The following is a 19315-nucleotide window of genomic DNA, read 5'->3' on the forward strand; positions in this document are numbered from 1 at the left end:
CCCTGCGGCCATCTTGTTCCTGGGAGAGGCCGCCAGCAAGATGTTCATGCCGTCCCGAAGCACCGTAGCCCCCGCGTCTGGAACAGCGGCGTGGGTGGAGATCCGGACCGCGCAGCTCTATCAGAGGCTGCAGGTCAAGATGCAGCTCCTCTTGGAGGAGTGGGAGACCAACATGACGGAGGTCATAGCGACCGTGCGGAGATGCGAGAAGGAAGTAGCGGAAGGGAGGGTGAGTGACCCACGCCCCTGTACCCCAAAAGGGTCAGTCATCGCGGCTGCTGGACCCGGTCTGAACCCGCTCGCCCTGCTGCCTCCCGCGCTACCTGTCTCGGCCGCCGTGACCCCGTCACTAGGCCCACTACCACCGCAATCGGTAGCGATACCCAGCATGTCCGCCCAGGCGGACCGACCTGTAGCCAGAGCCCGTAGCCGACCGGAGGTGCTACCTTGGAAAGCCCCGAAGCCCGAGCTGGAGGCATTACCCGAGAGATGCCCCGAGCTGGAGCCGACATCCCGCTCCGTGCCGAAAACCCAGCGGAAGAAATCCCCTGTGCCCATCCCCCACACCTCAGCTGAGGTTGTGCCGGGTTGCCGCTGCAAGGCGGTGCCCAAGGCCAAGTCACCGCGGGACCTTCCGCCCAGATCACCAGCAGTGGGCAGTGTTCAACAGGTCTCGCGGGGCCCGACCCGTGCGCCAGAGCTCGCAGCAGCACCATATTGGGACAGGGAGCCTACACCGTTGGGCTCGGAGATCACGGAGAGGGAAAAGAAGAAGGCGGAGCTGGTGGCCCGTACAATCAGGGAGAAGTAGAACCTGAAGCAGGCGACCTTCCGAGTCCGGGGCCCCCTGTATGAAGGGCAGGTGAGGCGATTTGATGTCCGCCGGGGCTTTGGTTTCGTATACGAGCCGGGCCTGGAGGCCGAAGTGTTCATAGCCCGACGGGATGTGAATGCCCACCTCCCAGAGGAGCACCCAGGCCGCAACCTGATGCCAGGGGACCTGGTGCAATACACCTGGCATTGTGGGGAGAGGGGGTGGTTTGCGCTGGATGCGAAGCTGAGGGGCAGCCAGGAGGCCCGTGTGAGCACCACACCCCCTCCCTCAGGTGATGCCACCGTCCCCGTTGGGACCACAACATTGTGTGTTAAAGGTTTAAGAAGTTTTAAATGATAAGTAAATGAAACCGAAGAAAGTTACCTGATTGTCCATTGCTGATTGAAACCGGTCGTTGCCGGCACCGTTGTCCCCGTGGGGACCGTCTACAGTTTTACATAGAAACTACTATGAACATGCCTGAGAACTTGCAAGGCAACCACAAACTTGTGGCCTGTAAGTAAAAATGTTTGTTACAGCTCCCACCGTTGCCGACTCCGGAGAGGCAGATTGGAGGAAGGGCCCGCAGTGGAGTTGACTGGGGCCCAGCCACCACCGGAACCGGTGGCAATCCTCAGGGGGTTTCAGGGGTTCCCCATGGACGTGGGTCCCCTGAAAAGGACAGAACCCGCTCGGGTAATTTGTGCAGGACTGGGGTCAAGGGGTGCTGCCCATTTGCTTAGGGGCAGCATCAGGGCCAGGTTGCTTGGGTGGGAGAGAGCGGAAGCCGTAACCGTTGCAACGTTTAAGTAAGAGTACCTCCCGATGTGGGAAGATGTTATTTTAATTTTATGTGTGTTACCGTTTTTCATATTTTTCAGTTGGTGAAAATAAAACCGGTGATGGACGGGCAGCCTGCGGACGGTCTGCATTTTGCTAAGGGGGAATGTGGCGCCCTGGACAAGCCAGGGGCCACAGGTAATTACACCACCACACCCTACACCCCGGTAAGGCACATCTAAGCCAGACACAAAACCCTTGTTGCCTTCCTTCAGGGGCTGATGTCCACACCAGGGGGTGGAGCTAGGCGGTTGGTCTCCACCCACCGAGGAGCTCACAGTCCTGGAGGAGGGAACGACAGACAGATTAGTAGTGGAGGAGCAAGTGTGAGGAGCAAAGTGGTAGTTGAGTGATCTGAAGTTAGTCCGGGTGTGTGGCCCGGACGGAGCAGCAAGGTTGGCAGACGGTGGTGACCGTCTGCAGGAGTGGCCTATCGGAGTTTACCGCAAGGACCGTGGACGGGCGGTGGCCCGGCGGTACCGGACCGGTACACAAGGAGAAGCCAGCACCATTGGCAGGGGCTTTTCGGACCCCGGCAAGGCTAGGAGTCGCCGTGAATTTGCCGAATCCGTTAGTGAAGGGGACCTCCTGGGTTTCCAAACAGTCAAGTCCCGACAGAAGGCAACAGTCCAACCCAGTGAGAGAGACACCGCCACCGCCAAGGCAACCGTTTCTCAGGGCCAGTGCCTGCGGGCAAAAGGGGCTCCTCCGGCCCATATCCAAGCCGGGGAGCGAGTTACCGGTGGGAACCCATTGGAACCGTTTACCATACTTAGGTGCAGGGAAAGGCAGTCACCGTCAACCTGCCGGGGAAAAGCAACAGCAGCCGTCTGTGGGACCCGTCTTTCCAGCCGTGTGTTTTACCGAGAACTGTGTTATCGTCTCAGGCTGAGTGAGTACCACCGTGCCGTGCGGCACAGCGCTGTCCCTGCGACCCTGCACCTCACCAGGCCCCGCAACCCGCCTGCCAATATCCATTCCTACCCCATCACCAGGCCCCGGGACAACAAAACCCCCTACCCACGGAGGGGAGAACTAACAACTCAGCTGCTCCCTGTCACCGCTCCCGGGATCCCCGTCCAGAGCAGCGGTGGTGTCACCTAAATCACCACAACCGTGGGTGGCGTCACGGACAATATCCAAATCCCCACAATCAATCCCCCCTTTCACTCACGGGCGAGGAACGCCGCTCGAGTCCCCGGGATCTGGCCCGCCGCTCGAGCCACCATTGAGCAGCAGCAGGAGTAGCCGTGCCGGTCCCGAGCAGTGGGAGAGCGCAGCGTCCCCTCCTCCGCCCGCGACATATCTACGAAAAACATTACAGACCCCTCCATTCCTTGTAGGGGGCAAAACTATTATTATAGTTTTAGATTATGTATCCTATCCTTCTCACCTGCAGCAGAAGCCTCCCCCCACAGCTCAGCGCTGCGTAAATACATCAGAGACTGCATAGAGACCAATTCTGCCTTTGTTTGGGGGTATGAATGATGGGTTTGTATAGTTTAACAGTCTTGAAGTAGAAGTTATTTTACAATGGCGTCCCATGGGTGATGGATGACACTGTATCACTGTATGATATTCAGCACAGACTTTCAATAAACACATACATTCTGGAAACTAAAAAATATGTTTTTATCATAAATTGGCAGATGTTCTGCTCCTATAAATGTATTATTGTGCACTGAAGACCATATGTGACTATATTTCTAAGTTCAAATTTAGCAGAGTACATTTGGTGAGATTTTTCTTGTGCGTCCTTGTCATGTGAATTAAAGGCGTTGTCCACCTTTGGCAACAATTCTTTTTTTTATTATTATTATTATTATTATTATTATTAAGTGAATGTAATCGGTTTTGGAATTGGTTTTGGATTGATTATTACCTCCTATAGTCTCTGGGTTGTACTGCCTATTGCTGGCTGCAGAATGAGTTAACTAAGAAACCATCAGTGAGCTCATCATGGTGTTCAGTTTGTCATTCTTTTCTCAGTTTGTCATTTGTTGAGCACCTCTCAGCTGATTTACTACACACCATAAAAAAGTTAAATGTACAGTACATGAAAACAAAAAACCTGTAAAAGCCAAATGGTGCACAATTTTTTATGAACCCCAAACACAAAAAACGTCAATGTTTAAGGCCCCCTTCGCACGTCTGTGCAAAAAACGAACATTTTGCACGGTCCATTTGGCGTTCCATGGGCCATGTGTCACTGTGTGTCATCAGTGTACTGTCCGTGTGCTATCCGTGTGACATCCGGGTAGCACACGGACAGCTTGAACTTGCATACTTACCTGTGTCCGATGCTGCTGTCTGTCATGCAATATTCGGCTCTCCATGTGTGCCGCCCCCGTGTCAGCAGCCGAGCTGCTCGCATCCGGATCCGCGGTGGCTCGAGGGGCGTCCGGACCCGGGGGTCGTGCGGCCACTCAAATAAAGAGGGTATTTACAGGGGATTGTATATTTAAAGTTCGTGACGCCACCCGTGGTGCGTGGTAAGGTGGAGTACCACCGCTGCAGCTGGGAGTACTCAGGAACGATGGAGTGGGCAGCTAGGTGTTTACCCCTCCACGGGTAGGGGGGATGCCCCGGGACTCAGTGATGGTGTTGGGGAGTGCCGTTGGGAGCGAAAGGGTCACTTGCATACTCACTCAGTCCATAAAGCTGACACCAACAACTTGGTAAACCAAAGTTCTGGACACCGCTGCCACCTGGAGGGAGCACGTTTGGGTCCCGTTCCCACTGGTCTTGCCTGATGATCTGTGACCTTCCTCTTGGCACTAAGTTCTCTTGCTAGTTGGTCCCGGTAGTGTAGAACTAGTCGGGTCCCGCTCCCCAGTGTGGCTAACTGAGGGAGCTTGCTCTCAGGGTTCACGCTTGGGATTTTCTGGACCGTCTTATTAGAAAGTCCTATCCCACTCATTGTGCTAGTACCCCGATTTTGGAGCAGGTGGAGAATGGATCTTGAAGGCTCCGTTCTCGGAAAGTCAATTGTCAGGTTGCCTGAAGCTACTCCCTGACCAAGGGTCCACGTACCCCATCATGCCCTGGTCTCAGCCCGGTGATGGTACAAGGCCGCCGGCTGTCCTCCTCGACAGTTCCGTGCCCCTTGTCACGATCCCCTGCGACCGGGGGTCCAGCTCCTACTAGTCCCAGACCACCGTCTACTACCTAGTGACTTTCAAGGAGCCCGACTCCTGACCTCCTCTCTCCTTTACTCTTACACTTCTTCACTCCTACTGACCTACTCCTGACACTCCTGACCTCTCCTTACCAACCCCCCAAGTGGGCGACCCTATTCCACTCAGGCCGTCCACTGGTGTGTCTGGTGGGTGTGGTGCAGACTGTTCCTAAGATTTTGATTGGCTGATGTTGGCAACACCATTAGTTGGGGACCCGTAACCTGATAGGCCAGGGCGTAACATTCCCCCTTGGTTAAACGTAGCTCGTCCTCAAGCTGCATGACATCAGAGGTTTATTATTTTTTTGTCAAACTGGAAATTTTTATTTACAAATACTTCCACATCAGGGAGGCTGGACACTTAAATGTTACGTATTTTTTTTAGAGTTCATCGTTCCAACGATGGAACGCTACCTGTTTAGTTAGTAGCAGAGGCTCAACCTGCTCCGTTGCAGCCTCTTCCTGCAACAGTCCAGTTCCAATGTCCCGGATCCCATTAAGCCGCTACCCAAACAATCTGACCCGCTGCATGCCTATGGTGGGTCCGTGACCAGGTTAAGGTCTCGGGTGTTGCAATAGACGACTCTGGTGGGCACAGGAGGTGCAATTATTTACAAGAACACAAGTCTGTGTTGGTCACAACCAGTCCTGTAACCATGGTCCATGTTTACTACTATATATAACGAAGTCCATGTATCGCGTGTACACACTATAAAAATCTTCTCGTAAATCAGGTAACTTTTCTCTTTTTCATTCAAACACTTATTTTCTAACATTCTCTATATGAAAAATAACAAACTTAGGAAAATAACAAATGAAACACAGATACCTAATAGTTCTGCTATAACATTATACATTACTGGTACCGCTCACTGGGAGGCTGGTAATCAATAGCAGCGGCTGGCACAACCCGCTCGTCAACCATAGTGAGCTGCTTCACATCTAGGGCGTACCAGCCCTGCTCACTTCAATGCCAAGTACAGATAACCACCTCTCCTGGCTCCAGGTTACGGCCCGGGTGGTCTCTCGAGAGATGTTGCTCTATATCTCTCCGAGCAACAAACACTTCTTCAGAGAGGTTCGCCTCCCAGAAGAAACCCCACCCTTTGTCAGGGTTAAACCGCCTTACATGGCCCCTGCGCCACGGCCCACTGACACGGAAAGTGGCCCTTCTCAAGTACGCCTTTTCTCTCTGTGCACGGGCAACCATCTCCTGTTGCCTCTGATCTTGATTCGTCATCTTCGGTTTAAGCTTTGGGTGTTGTCGTTCCCAGTAGGGGGCATCAGCGTCCGGCCTCGGCTCCCTAGCTGGCATAGGCTTTAAGTATGCTGTTGCGGACCCCAACAGCCGTTGGGATGCCGGGCGGCGGTGGAGCTGGTAGCTCTTCAGGCTCCACCTCCGCCACATCGGGTAGATGTACTACCCTGTGACGACCTGATAGGCCAGGGCGTCACACACGCACTTGGTGGCATGGTGGTGTAAGACTCTGTTCACACTATAGAGTCTGACAAGCAACCTAAAGCAGGCGTCACACGGTACGATCTATCGTGCGATTGCTCGAGCGATCGTACCCGCCCCCATCGTTTGTGCGTCACGGGCAATTAGTTGCCCGTGGCGCACAAAGTCGTTAACCCACTGTCACAAGCATTTACCTCCCGGACAACCTCGCTGAGGGCGGCGAACATCCTCTTCCTGAAGGGGCAGGGACGTTTGGCGTCACAGCGACGTCACACAGCGGCCGGCCAATAGAAGCGGAGAGGCGGAGATGAGCGGGACATAAACATCCCGCCCAACCTCCTTCCTTCCGCATTGCCGGCAGGACGCAGTTAAGCTGTGTTCGTCGTTCCCGGGGTGTCACACATAGCGATGTGTGCTGCCTCGGGAACGATGAACAACCGGAGCACTGAAGGAGGTCCGACATTTAGAAAAGAGCGACGTGTCAACAAGCAACGATAAGGTGAGTATTTTTGCTCGTTCACAGTCGCTCGTAGCTGTCACACGCTACGATATATCAAACGATGCCGGATGTGTGTCACAAACTCCATGACCCCACCAACATATCGCCCGATATATCGTCTCGTGTGACGGTGGCGAAAGCGCGAAAGCGATGTTGGTGGGGTCACGGATTTTGTGACGCACATCCGGCCGCGATAGCGATCTCGTTGCGTGTAACACCTATTAGCGATTTTGAATCATTGCAAAAACGTTCAAAATCGCTAATCGTGACATCCCCTGCAGCAGCGATGTTGTTCGTTGTTCCTGTGGCAGCACACATCGCAATGTGTGACACCGCAGGAACGAGGAACCTCACCTTACCTGCATCCCGCCAGCAATGAGAAAGGAAGGAAGGAGGTGGGTGGGATGTTCGTCCCGCTCATCTTCGCCCCTCCGCTTTGATTGGGCGGCTGCTTAGTGACGTCGCTGTGACGCCAAACGAACTGCCCCCCTAGATAGGAGGCAGTACGCCGGTCACAGCAACGTCGCTATGCAGGTAAGTAGTGTGACGGGTCCGCGTGATTTTGTGGCCACGGGCAGCGATTTGCCCGTGACACACAAACGATGGGGGCCTGTATGCACTCTAGCGATATCGGTACCAATATCGCAGCGTGTAAAGCGGCCTTAAGGCTTGTGAATTGTTCAGCCAGAGACGGGCGTCGGCTGATTCAGGTTCACTGGTCTTCAACTCTTCAGGAGTTAATTCCTGCAGACTGGTGAGCAGGAACTAGGAACACTGATTATAGCTTCAGCATAAGCTCCAGCGATCCCGGTCTTGGTGCTTATCCTGTTTATGGCGATCTGTGTTGCGATTTTGAGTGGTGTGAGCAGTCCCCTGTTGTACGTTACTCCATTCCATTTTTTTGTTGCTGTCCGATACACATAATGTCTCTCCTTTGTGTTTGAGTGCACTGTGTACGAGTTTTTGTTCTCCCTTGTCCGTGTAATTTTTGCGGGGTTTTGTACTTGTGTTTTCCAGCCACCCCAAGGGTGGGGGAGAAAGGGAGTAAAATCAGAGCTCGGACTGGAATCAGGGTCACATTGGAGGCTCGGACCTGGTTGCCATCAAACCTACCTCTGAGATAAGGGACAGTGCAGGGTCTCAAGTCTAAGGGCCAGCCTAGGAGCCCCTGTCCTGTCATTTCATACCCCATGACACTGTCTCTGATCCTCTGCTGTCTCCAACACTGCTGTCACACTTGCTTGCATGCGTAGATGGAGCTATTGGCTCAAGATCTCATCTGCGCATGTGTCATTTTCCTTAAGTCCGCCGGAGGCGGCGCATGCAAAGTTGAGATCTTGAGCCGAGAGCACCATCTGTGCATGCGATAACTCCGGCCGCCATCATTTGAAGTGCGTACCGCCGACATTTTCAGGTTGACACCTGTATTCCCAGCACAGCACCCTCTGCCTGCAGCCCTAGCACAGCACAGCCCCCGCAGCTCCAGCACAGCCCCCGCAACCTCTCCTGGTAAAACACCACTGGATTGTAAGACAGACACCCCCCCTTTTTTTTCACCTCTTTTTTTTACTCTAAATTTGGGGTGAGTCTTATAATCCAGCGCGTCTTATAAACCGAACAATACAGTATATAGACATGACAAAATGATCTGACAGCATGGATTGCTACTGGTCTTGACACTGCTCCCCTGGCAAGACTCTGGTGCTGAATATTCAGAGTCATTGATACTCTCATTGTTTAGATACTCGTGTATAAAAGAATTGTATGACATACACAGTACGTTACAGCGTGGATGTATTAAAGATAATAATTTACTAAAATCAGCATAAAACGCACCGCAAGCAGCTGATCTATAATGATTTATTATGTGGATCCACCACGCACTAGGAAACATATGACGGAGCATAAAATTTCCATAGCGCTCAGTAATATACAGAATATACCGCAGGTGTCATTGTACTCGGCTGTGGTAAACACGCTAATCATCCCTTATTTGCTCTCCTTACCGTCCCTCCCACAGACATTTGACACCTGGCTCCCTTAACAAGGTAGCTGTCACCGGTGAGAGACAGATTGTCACTTGTACATTGTGCTCATATGCTCAGCGATAGCTGCTAATGCCGAGAGACGGGAAACCGGCAAAATGGTCTGATTAATACTGAAAGGTAAGGGACACACGCTCCTCGGAGAATAGGACGGGTATTTTTATCTCTGCACACAGCGCCATCCATTTGCATATGATAAGTATAGATATCTAAATTTATTAGGCACTGCGAAATGTGAGGCACTAACGTAAGTTGTAGCCCCCTAATACCTTAGGATTTTGTTGTGGGGTTTTTTTTTCTTTTTTTTTTTTAGCATTTTATATGAAAATGCCATTCATTCAATTAAAAGTTGACATTTTCGGATTCATTTCTTTTCTTCCTCGTAATATAAATTCCAATTCCAGCATAATCTGCTATTATATAATTAATAAAATATATAAATATTAATGAAGCAGTAAAGAGGCTTACCTGCAGCGCTCCGATCCTGAACAGTATTTAGGACGGATATTGCTCGCTGGATTGGAATATACTGCTATATTTTGAGATTAAGCAAGTTGTATTTTTTTTAAAGGGGCAAAACATGGGCACTATCCTTAAAGTTAAAAGTGTATGGGGGTCTTAAAGGGCTTTTCCAGTCTCTTTATGTGACTACAGACTTGTAAATATTCATAGTGCGCAGTGTGCACACTGTCAGGATTTTCCAACACATGTAGCAGTGGTCGTATGACGGCAAATATGCAATTTTTGTTGAAAATCACTTGCCGACTAGCGTAACTAGAGTCTGGTGGGCCCCAGTGCAAAGTTTGGGCCTGGGCCCCCCCACCTGTTGGTCAGATGTATGGGCCAATGTAGAATTTGAAATACTTTAAAGACATACGAGTTGTCCCCCCAACCCCTTTCATTATGTAGTAATGTCCATCATCCTGGACCGCCTCCTAGTAAATATGTACCCTATCCTGGTATATATGTTCCCATCCTGAGCCCATCATTGTTTTTATGTCTTCATTTTGGTCCACATCATGATATATATGTCCCCTTCCTGGGCCCATCCTGGTGTTTATGTCCCCATCTTGGTATTTATCTCCTCAAGCTGGTATATTTGTCCCCTACCTGGTATATCCTGTGACCATCCTGGCATATATGTCCTCATTCTGGTCTCCATCCAGGTATATGTGTCCCCATCCGGGGCCCATTTTAGTATATATATCCCCATCCTGGTACATTTGTCCCCATCCTGGGCCCATCTTGGTATATATGTCCTCTTCCAGGGCCCATCCTGCTATATATGTCACCATCCTATAAATGGTCCCCATCCTGAGTCCATTCTGGTATATATATCCTTATCCTGGGCCCCTTCCTGGTATATACAGTCCTTTTTCTGTCTCTAACTGATAAAAAAAAACCCTCTACTCACCTCCCTCTGCTCTCAAGTCACACGGCATCCTCTGTAGACAGTATGCAGTGGCTGGCAGCTGACATTGGAGTGTACACCATGGCGCATGATGTCACTGTCATGCGCCCCTAGTCACCATATCGCCAACGTCAGCTACCATCTGGCAGCTTGTATTGCATTGGCAACGCAGTGACCCATCATGTCTCTATGCTGCAATGTATTGCAGTAGGTGAAGTAGGTGCTGTACCCCCAGGCCTGGTTGCAACCACAATCGTTATGTTCATGTGTGTAAGGTCTCACTCATTATAAGTGAATTGAGCAAGGCTGGACACATCTAGTCAGGATGTGGCAGGAAGAATTCTCCCAGTGCCAGCAATGGAGAATCTTGACAGTGTGCAAGTTGCGCACTGTAAATACTCACAAGTCTGCAGTTACATAGTTATAGCAGATTCTGGCTTTTTAACAGTGAGTCTGAGCCATAGTCCTCAAATGCTCTTCCGTATGTTTATCACCCAAGAAGAAAGAAGTTGGTCAGACACTGGAGATGCAAAATTCCGAAAAGTGAAATTTTACAAAACCAGAAAAACAGACTTTATTTATTACATTGTCTGTTTTAACCTAAATAGTCACATGGATTTGATGCACTCGTGTGCTCTATAAGCAGCTCTCCTGATAAGAACTTCACGCTAATAATAGCAGCGGGATAGCAGTTTTCTTTCTTTTGTGAGCACTACCATCACGCGGCACACTGGGGGGAGGCAGCATGGGAGCATTAGTTGCCAGCGTGCAGCTCCCTCAGCCGCAGTGCTAGAGGCACAATCTGTTCTGTGCGGAGACAAAGCTCCTTCACAAGAACAATCCGAGAGAAAGCTTCTTCATGTCACACTCTGGGGCTGTGTTCACACTGCGACTTCTTATGCTCTTCTAAAATGTCCATTTTGCAAGCAGAAAACGCTTTAGGAAACCTTTCTTTTGTTATACTTTTAACATCTTTGTTTACTTCTATTTGTCATTACTTGAGTGTTTTTTGCCATCTGTGTTTTTTTAGGCAGTTTTTTGATACTCATTAAAGGATTTGTCCTCTAATTGGACAACCCCTTCACATTCCCCATGTGTGCCCCCCTTAAGCTCTTCACCTCTGGGCTATTTTTCCATACTCTTTCCTCCACTTCTTCCAAGAGCCATAACATTTGTATTGTTCCATCAATGTAGCCATATGAGGGCTTCTTTTTTGCGGTCCATGTTGTACTTTTGAGTGACACGATTCATTCTGCCATATAGTGTACATCGCCATTTTCCGAGACCTATAACATTCTCATTTTCAGGATCTGGAGCCGTGTAATGGCTTATTTTTTGCATCCTGAGCTGATGCTTTTACCGATACTATTTTGGGGTAGATACAATGTTTTGATTGCATTTTATTGCAGTGTTGCGGTGACCAAAAATCCTTTTCCTTGTTACTTTTTTTGACAATCAAATTGATTTATTGTATATTTTGATAGATTGGAAATTTTTGAAAGCAAAAATAAGCCACTGTCTTATTGTCATGATTCATGCAGGGTTCTGCCGTCCCTGAGCCGGTTCATGTATCCTGCCTCCGGGGTTTAGGTCTCTGGGGAGGGGCCTGTTCGTTCTGGCCTCGTTCCAGGGGTCGCACCACTATATCTTGGTGCCACTACCTCCGGGACGCATCCAGTATTTCCGGCTCTGCTGGGTTCACTTTTCCTGTCAGAAGTTCTCTGTTTCTTGTCCTGGTACCTGGTACTGTTCGTCCTAACCTCTGTTCCTCCTGCCTGACCTGAACTCTGTTTCTCCTGCCCGTCCGGATCTCCATCCCTCATGCCCATCCTGACCTCAATCGATCTTTCCCAACCTGTCCTCAGTACCTGACTCTGGTCCTGTTCCGTGCCCTCTCCTGCCCAGTGCTTACTTGTTCTCCAGGTATCCGACCTCTGCTCTGCTGTTTGACTTTGGCTTGTTTTCCCCTCAGTACAGACGTGACATTCCGGCATTGATCCTAACTGATCCATATCCCTGGTCTTGTGTTAGCGACCTCTGGTGGGCTTCTGTCAAACTGCATTCAGGAGCTTTTTTCCTACTTTAGTCCCTGCGCCCCCTAGTGGTAGCTTGAAACATTATTTTTTGCCCAACAAAATGAGCTAGGGCTTATTTTTAGGGTAGGTCTTATTTTTGCGGAATAAGTTTACCCCCCCCAAAAAGGCAGACATCTCCCAGGAGAAACATACCAGACCTCGGACATCTGCGTTGCTCCCAGGTCCTCCTGATCAACACCAGGTGCTTGTGTGCTCCACAGCGGTCCTTCACTACTTCCTTCTAGAATCCCTTGCTCTCACACACCACACCTGATCGCAGGAACGTCATACTCATACACACACACACAAACTCCGGTGATACAGTACTGCTTCCATCCAGCAGCATTGTCAAACACGAGGACCTGCGGTGAAACTCATGTAGGGCCTGCGGTGAAACACATCAATGCGTTCCACTGTAGGTCTTCGATCTATTCCACCACAGGTCCTCACGTACCACCGCATCTCAGGTCACCAGAGCAGTACAGTATCACTAGATGTGTGTGTGTGCGCATTTTCCACCCTAGGTCCTCGCATACCACAGCCTCCCGTTCGGGGTCTGGTGAGTATGATTGGTCTGTCTTCTCTCTTTTCTGGGTGTCTGCTTTCTATAATGAAGTGTAGTGCAGTATCTAACTTCTTTAGCTGCATGGACACTTCATTATTGAACCGCGACTAGGGCTTATTTTCAGGGTAGTGCTTATGTGTATATTTTGTAATTGTTTCATTTTAATGGGGCAAAAGGGGGGTGATTTGAACTTTATTTGTTATAATTTTTTGAATATTTTTAAAAACTTTTATTTTACTTTTTACTCTATTTAATAGTTCCCTTTGGGGATTTGAAGCTGTGATTGTCCGATTGCCTGTGCTATACAAAACTGAGGAAGATAGATAGATAGATAGATAGATAGATAGATAGATAGATAGATAGATAATGGCTCAGTATACACAAGCGGGCACTATCACACCAGGTGCACATACAGAACAGCAACCCCAGCTCCTACCATCATAAAGCCCTGCTGAGCCGGAGCCCAGAGCAAGCCAGGAACCCTGGCAGCCAGTACAGCCAAAGTCAGCAACACCCCCTGACAAAAGCCCAAATAAAAGAGATCTCAGAGAGCTGCAAGATGCAATACATCGAGGACTGGAAGAGTGAATTAGAGAACGCCTAGAAACTCACCATCTACCGGTCACTGCGGAGGGACTACACTCTGGCCCCATATCTGGAAAGGTTACGCCTCCCCAAAGAAAGGCAGACCCTGAGCCTGTACAGACTGAGTGCCCACAACCTAGAGGTGGAAACAGGGCGGCACCGACAGACATACAAGCCGCGGGAGAAGAGACTGTGCCAGCACTGCCAGCAGGGGGCTCTGGAGGACGAGGCGCACTTCCTGCTGCACTGTGACAAATACTCAGCAGTGAGGGCCTCCCACTTCCAGAAACTTACCGCCCATACCCCGGACTTTCCATTCATGGACGAGGAGAGGAAACTCTGCATCCTACTGGGGGAAGAGGAATCAATGGTGGAGATCGCCGCCCAATATGTCACCACATGTCATAAGCTGAGGGGTACTAAAGACCTCAAAATGGACCATCATTCCCTAAATTGTGGCCCCAACACCCCATCCCCACAACCCTAACCCACTCCCCTGTCACACTTCTTTTTTTTTCTTTGGCAATGCTAATAGTTTTTGGTCCTGCCAATAAAGCCTATTTGATTTGATTTGATAGATAGATAGATACATGGATAGATAGATAGATAGATGGAGGATAGATAGATAGATAGATAGATAGATAGATGGAGGATAGAGTGATAGATAGATAGATAGATAGATAGATAGATGGAGGATAGAGTGATTGATATATAGATAGATGGAGGATAGAGTGATAGATGGATGGATGGATGGATGGATGGATGGATGGATGGATGGGTAGATAGATAGATAGATAGAGTGATAGAAAGATAGATAGAGGGATAGATATCATTAATAGAAAATTCTTCTATCTTTATGCAGCCTGTGACTATGTGGCAGTGAAAATTGGAGACCTCTGTCGAAAAAAGGAAGATGAGGAACCTCCAATCCCTTATTCATGCCCAATGTCTGCAAAGGCAAAACCCAGTAAGTATTAACAGATGCAGCATTTATTAAGAGCAAATCAAACTCATTATATAGTAGATGGCAAATGAATAACAACATTGGCTATTAGGAGCAGAGTACATGAGAATTATTGCCACTGAAAAGTGATATATACTGTATGAGCTAAACAAGAGGAACGTCTGGCCGGGTGGAAGCTCGGCTGTCACTGCTGATATTCCCCTTCCTCACACCCAATCCACAGGCTCATATCATCACCTAAACAATTCATAAATCATATTTACTTGACAGTTACATATCTATTGCCTTTATTATAACCTGAATGATTACAACAGCCGTGGAGTCAGGAAAAGTTCACTTTTGAGATTTTGAAATTCTGAGACCCCAGAGTTGTTTGACCTACTGTACAAAGGTCAGACAACAACACGTGGCACCCGGAGGAACCTAGAACTCGTTGGTTGGATATAAGAATATTCAATGGAAAGTCCATAATCCGACCTGACCATTAATGGTAACTGCAATGTCATGTTCCTTGGGGCCAGTGGAGCATTCACTAATCAGAACCAAAGAGGGCTGCAATGAGTTGTCAGTACCGGGTGGTCAGTAAGAGTCATTAAGTTCTTCTCCTGGTGGTTAGTCATAAATTCATCTGTCATGCCAGGTATGGGGAATTACCAAGCGCACGACGAAAGGGAAGGGAAACCCTATGTCTAGGGAAAAGGAAGATGGTGACCCCTGACCAAACCTACCGCTGGTCCCTGGGGTCCTTCACCACCCTAGATAGGTTCCGCACCTATGCGCCGAGCCGGATACCTGACCCTAGGTATCCATAGTGTTGGGATGTAAATAGGAAACGGGTGGGATGAGCTCTTCATCAACCCCACTAAACACTAGCGATGACACAAGGAGGAAAAGCATGAACTACTTATCATTAGATGACCCAGGTAGGAGTTCAGCAAAGCTTCCAGCAACACAGAGGAGTACAAGCCGCCTGCTTTCAACCAAGGCTTGAAGGAACTGAAAAATATCACCAGCACCAGTCCAAGGAAGGAAGGGGTATTTAAACACCAAGAGAATACTGATGATCAGCAGCTGGGTGGAGGCGAGCTTCTGCTGGGTCCAAAAGGGGGAGAGATGAATCCAGCAGGAAAGCTACCTATACCAATGAATACTGACAGCAGGAACAATAGAAATTCAGGGAGCATTCTACGCTGCCAGACGCTGTGACCTTCTATGGCCATAAACCCCATGACTGTCTGTCACACGTGACACATTCGTGACATCATCTCTGTTTTTCTTGAACATACAATGTTTGATAGAGATTGTCCTCAAAATAGTAGTAAGTTCCTCACTCATTCTCTGGTAGGCATCGAATGCGATATATTGAGGGTCACTGGTAGCTGGTTATCAATTGAGCATTCAGTCTTTGGAGACCTGCATTCAAAACTAATGTTTGGTGCCCTCAGTCTGGCACTGGGCACTCGGTGGTGTCTGCCACCTTTGAAACCATCCTATCGTTCATCCAGAAAATGGCACAGACTCATAGTAGTAAAAAGGTTATTGCAATTTCAAGCAAGTCAATCTCATTTTTAACTAGACAATGTCCATATACCTTAATTTAAAAATGATGTTGTCTTTTTCAGCATGGGGAAGATGCCTGGACACTGCTGTGAACAATATATATATATATATATATATATATATATATATATATATATATATATATATATATATATATATATATATATATATATATATTTTATGACATGGGGTCACAGGTCAGGACAGGTAAAGCAGACAACTGGGTTGCAGCCTCCAGCTGTCTGCTTTATCTTGGTTGGTTATCAAAACTAGAGGGGACCCCACATTGTTTGTTTTTTTTAATTGTTTAAATCACTTTTTTTAAAAAAAACAGTGTGGTGTCCCCCTATTTTTGATAGCCAGCCAAGGTAGCAGACAGTTACCTCCCACCTAACTCCCATAATACTTAAAAGGATGAGGATGTGCAGTACCCATCCACGGCCACTATCAGAAGATGGGACAGCTCTGGAGATGAACATTTCCGGCTGCCTCCGCTGAGGCCGAGAACAGCTGATCGGTGGGGGTGCAGGGTGTTGTACCCTGACCGATCAGACATTGATGACCCATCCTAAGGATAGTCCATCAATGTAAAAGTAGTGGGCAACCCCTTTAAGGAATCTGAGTGGGGAAAATATAGTTCTTGCACTTATAGTGCTGGTAAAATGTGTGACGCCCCGGACTAGTCGGGTCGTCCCAGGTAGTCATACACAATACCACACCCCCTCCTGGTTAGGTGACACCAGCCAACCTAAAAACCTTGTCACCACCCTCCAGGTTTGATGTCCACACCAGGGGGGGCAGAGCCAGGTGGTTGGCTCCGCCCACCGAGGAGTTCACAGGCTTGGAGGCGGGAAAACAGACACACAAGTTCAAGTGCAAGTCTAGAGCAGTCAAGTGCACTGGCAGTCCTGTGTCCAGGCTGCCAACAGACTACCAGGTGGCTGGGTCGGAGCCCAGTTGCCATTGGCAAGGAGGCAGACGGTGGTGGCCGCCTGCAGGAGACCGGGAATACGACCGGCGGAACCGTAAGGGACTGGGACAGGGTAGTGGCCCGCCGGAACCGAACCGGGGAGCCAACTGGATACCGGAGCACCAGGCAGGGTACTCAGACCCAGTACAAAGCCCTGAACCGACAGGGCCGAGTCGAATCAACTGATTGCAGACTGGAGTTAAGGACCTTTCCCACACAAGTCCCTTTAGAAGACAACAGTCCAACCATACAGGGTAAAGCCACTGCAAGGCATAGAGACCCAAAGGGCCAGCGTCTGCGGGCAAACGGGCTCCTACGGCATATAGAAGTCGGGGAGCGGACTACCGGTGTTTAGGCATAGGAGTCAAACATTTACACACAGAGGTGCAGGAGAAAGGCGAAAACCACCAACCTATTCTGGGAGAAGCTGCAGCCGGCTACGGGCCCCGTTCATCACCCCGTTTGGTTTACCAGAGACTCCAGTGTCTTGTGTCAGAGTGAGTACAACAGTGCCATCAGGCATCGCACTGCACCGCAACACTTCACCCTGCACCCCGGCCCTCGCCTACCGGGCCCCGGGACCAATACCCCCTACCCACAGAGGGGTCAACACCTAGCTGCGCCATTACACTGCTCCCGGGAGCCCCCATACCTTCACCGCAGCGGTGGTGTCTACAATCACCACAACCCGTGGGTGGCGTCACGAACTAACATCCAAAACCAAACCACCGCAGCCCCGGACGTGGAACTCACCACCCAAATCCCCGCGTGTAACGCCAACTCCTTTGCAAAGCGACGTGACCCCCGAGTCCGTGAGAGGCTCGAGCCACCACCCGCAGTACGAGCACAGATCCGAGCGGCTCGGCGGTCGCAGCCGAGCCCGCGGGGCGGTACAAATGCTGATGACTAAACCAATCACTTGAGGTTCCTGTACTTATAGTGCTGGTAGAGTGCTGATGACTAAAACCACTCCCTTAAAGTTCCTGCATGTATAGTGCTGGTAGAGTACTGATGACTAAAACCACTCCCTTAAAGATCCTGCACTTATAGTGCTGGTAGAATGCTGATGACTAAAAACAACCCACGTTCAGTTCATGCACTTATAGTGCTGGTAGAATGCTGATGACTAAAAACAACCCACGTGAAGTTCTTACACTAATAGTGCTGGCAGAGTGCTGATGACTAAAAATCACCCACTTAAAGTTCTTGAACCTATAGTGCTGGTAGAGTGCTGATGACTAAAACCACTCCCTTGAAGTTCCTGCACTTATAGTGCTGGTAGACAGCTAATGACTAAAATCAACCCACGTGAAGTTCCTGCACTTATAGTGCTGATAGACTGCTGATGACTAAAAACAACCCACATGAAGTTCCTGCACTTATAGTGCTGGTAGAGTCATGACTAAAAACCATCCACTGAAGTTCCTGCACTTATAGTGCTGGTAGAATGCTGATGACTAAAACCCGCCCACCTGAAGTTCCTGTGTGACGCCCTGGGCAAGCCAGGGGTCACAGGTCATTACACCACCACACCCTACATCCCAGTTAGGAACACCAAAGCTAACCAGAAATCCTTGTTGCCTTCCTCCAGGGGCTGATGTTCACACCAGGGGGGTGGGCCAGGCGGTTGGCTCCGCCCACCGAGGAGTTCACAGCCCGAGGCAGGAAGGACCAGGCAGATAGAGTTTGGAGGAGGAAGTGGAAGGAGTGGAAGTTTAGCCCAGGCAGGGCTCGAGTAAACAGCTAAGATGAGTTAAGGAAGTGAAAGTGAAGTGAAGTGGTAAAGGAGGAAAACAAGAAAGGTGACAGAAAGGAAGCCTGAAGTAGTCCAGCTGTGTGCAGGACAGGTCAGCAAGGTCAGCAACGGCGGTGACTGTCTGGAGGGGGACCGTTTGGAAGTTCCTGGAAGGACCGCGGACGGGTAGTGGCCCGGCGGTCTGGAGCAGTGTTCCGAAGGACAGTCAGCACCAGGGCAGGGGCCTCTCGGACCCTGGCAAGGCTAGGAGTCGCCATAATTTGCCAAATCCGTCAGTGAAGGGGACGTAGATCCCCCAACAACCAAGTCCCGATTGAAGGCAACAGCCCAACCAGAGTAGGAGAGACACCGCCACCGCCAAGGCACCAGTTTCTCAGGGCCAGCGCCTTCGGGCAAAGAGTAGAGCTCCTCCAGTCCAGCTTGAAGCCGGGGAGCGGGTTACCGGTGGGAACCCATCGCTACCAACACAGAAACAAAGGTGCAAGGAAAAGGGACATCACCGTCACCTACTGGGAGAGCAAGTGCAGCCGTCCGTGGGAACCGTCTTTCCAGCCGTGTGGTTTACCGTAAAACTGTGTCAACGTCTCAGGCTGA

General features: G+C 49.7%; 1 protein-coding gene across 2 annotated transcripts in view; it reads left to right on the forward strand.

Moving 5' to 3' along the window:
• PDCL (phosducin like) overlaps positions 1-19315 on the forward strand; it is a 165627-nt gene that overhangs the window by 10356 nt on the left and 135956 nt on the right. The window contains exons 1-2 of one of the 2 annotated variants that reach the window (XM_075322819.1): positions 8848-8955; positions 14334-14438. In XM_075322819.1, coding sequence (XP_075178934.1) covers positions 14417-14438 — 22 coding nt within the window. In that variant the 5' untranslated portion in view covers positions 8848-8955; positions 14334-14416. Of the gene's footprint in view, positions 1-8847; positions 8956-14333; positions 14439-19315 lie in introns of those variants that run through there. The other variant, XM_075322820.1, reaches the window with a different exon arrangement.

The sequence above is a fragment of the Anomaloglossus baeobatrachus genome, chromosome 9 (genome assembly GCF_048569485.1).
Source record: "Anomaloglossus baeobatrachus isolate aAnoBae1 chromosome 9, aAnoBae1.hap1, whole genome shotgun sequence".
Classification (NCBI taxonomy): domain Eukaryota; kingdom Metazoa; phylum Chordata; class Amphibia; order Anura; family Aromobatidae; genus Anomaloglossus; species Anomaloglossus baeobatrachus.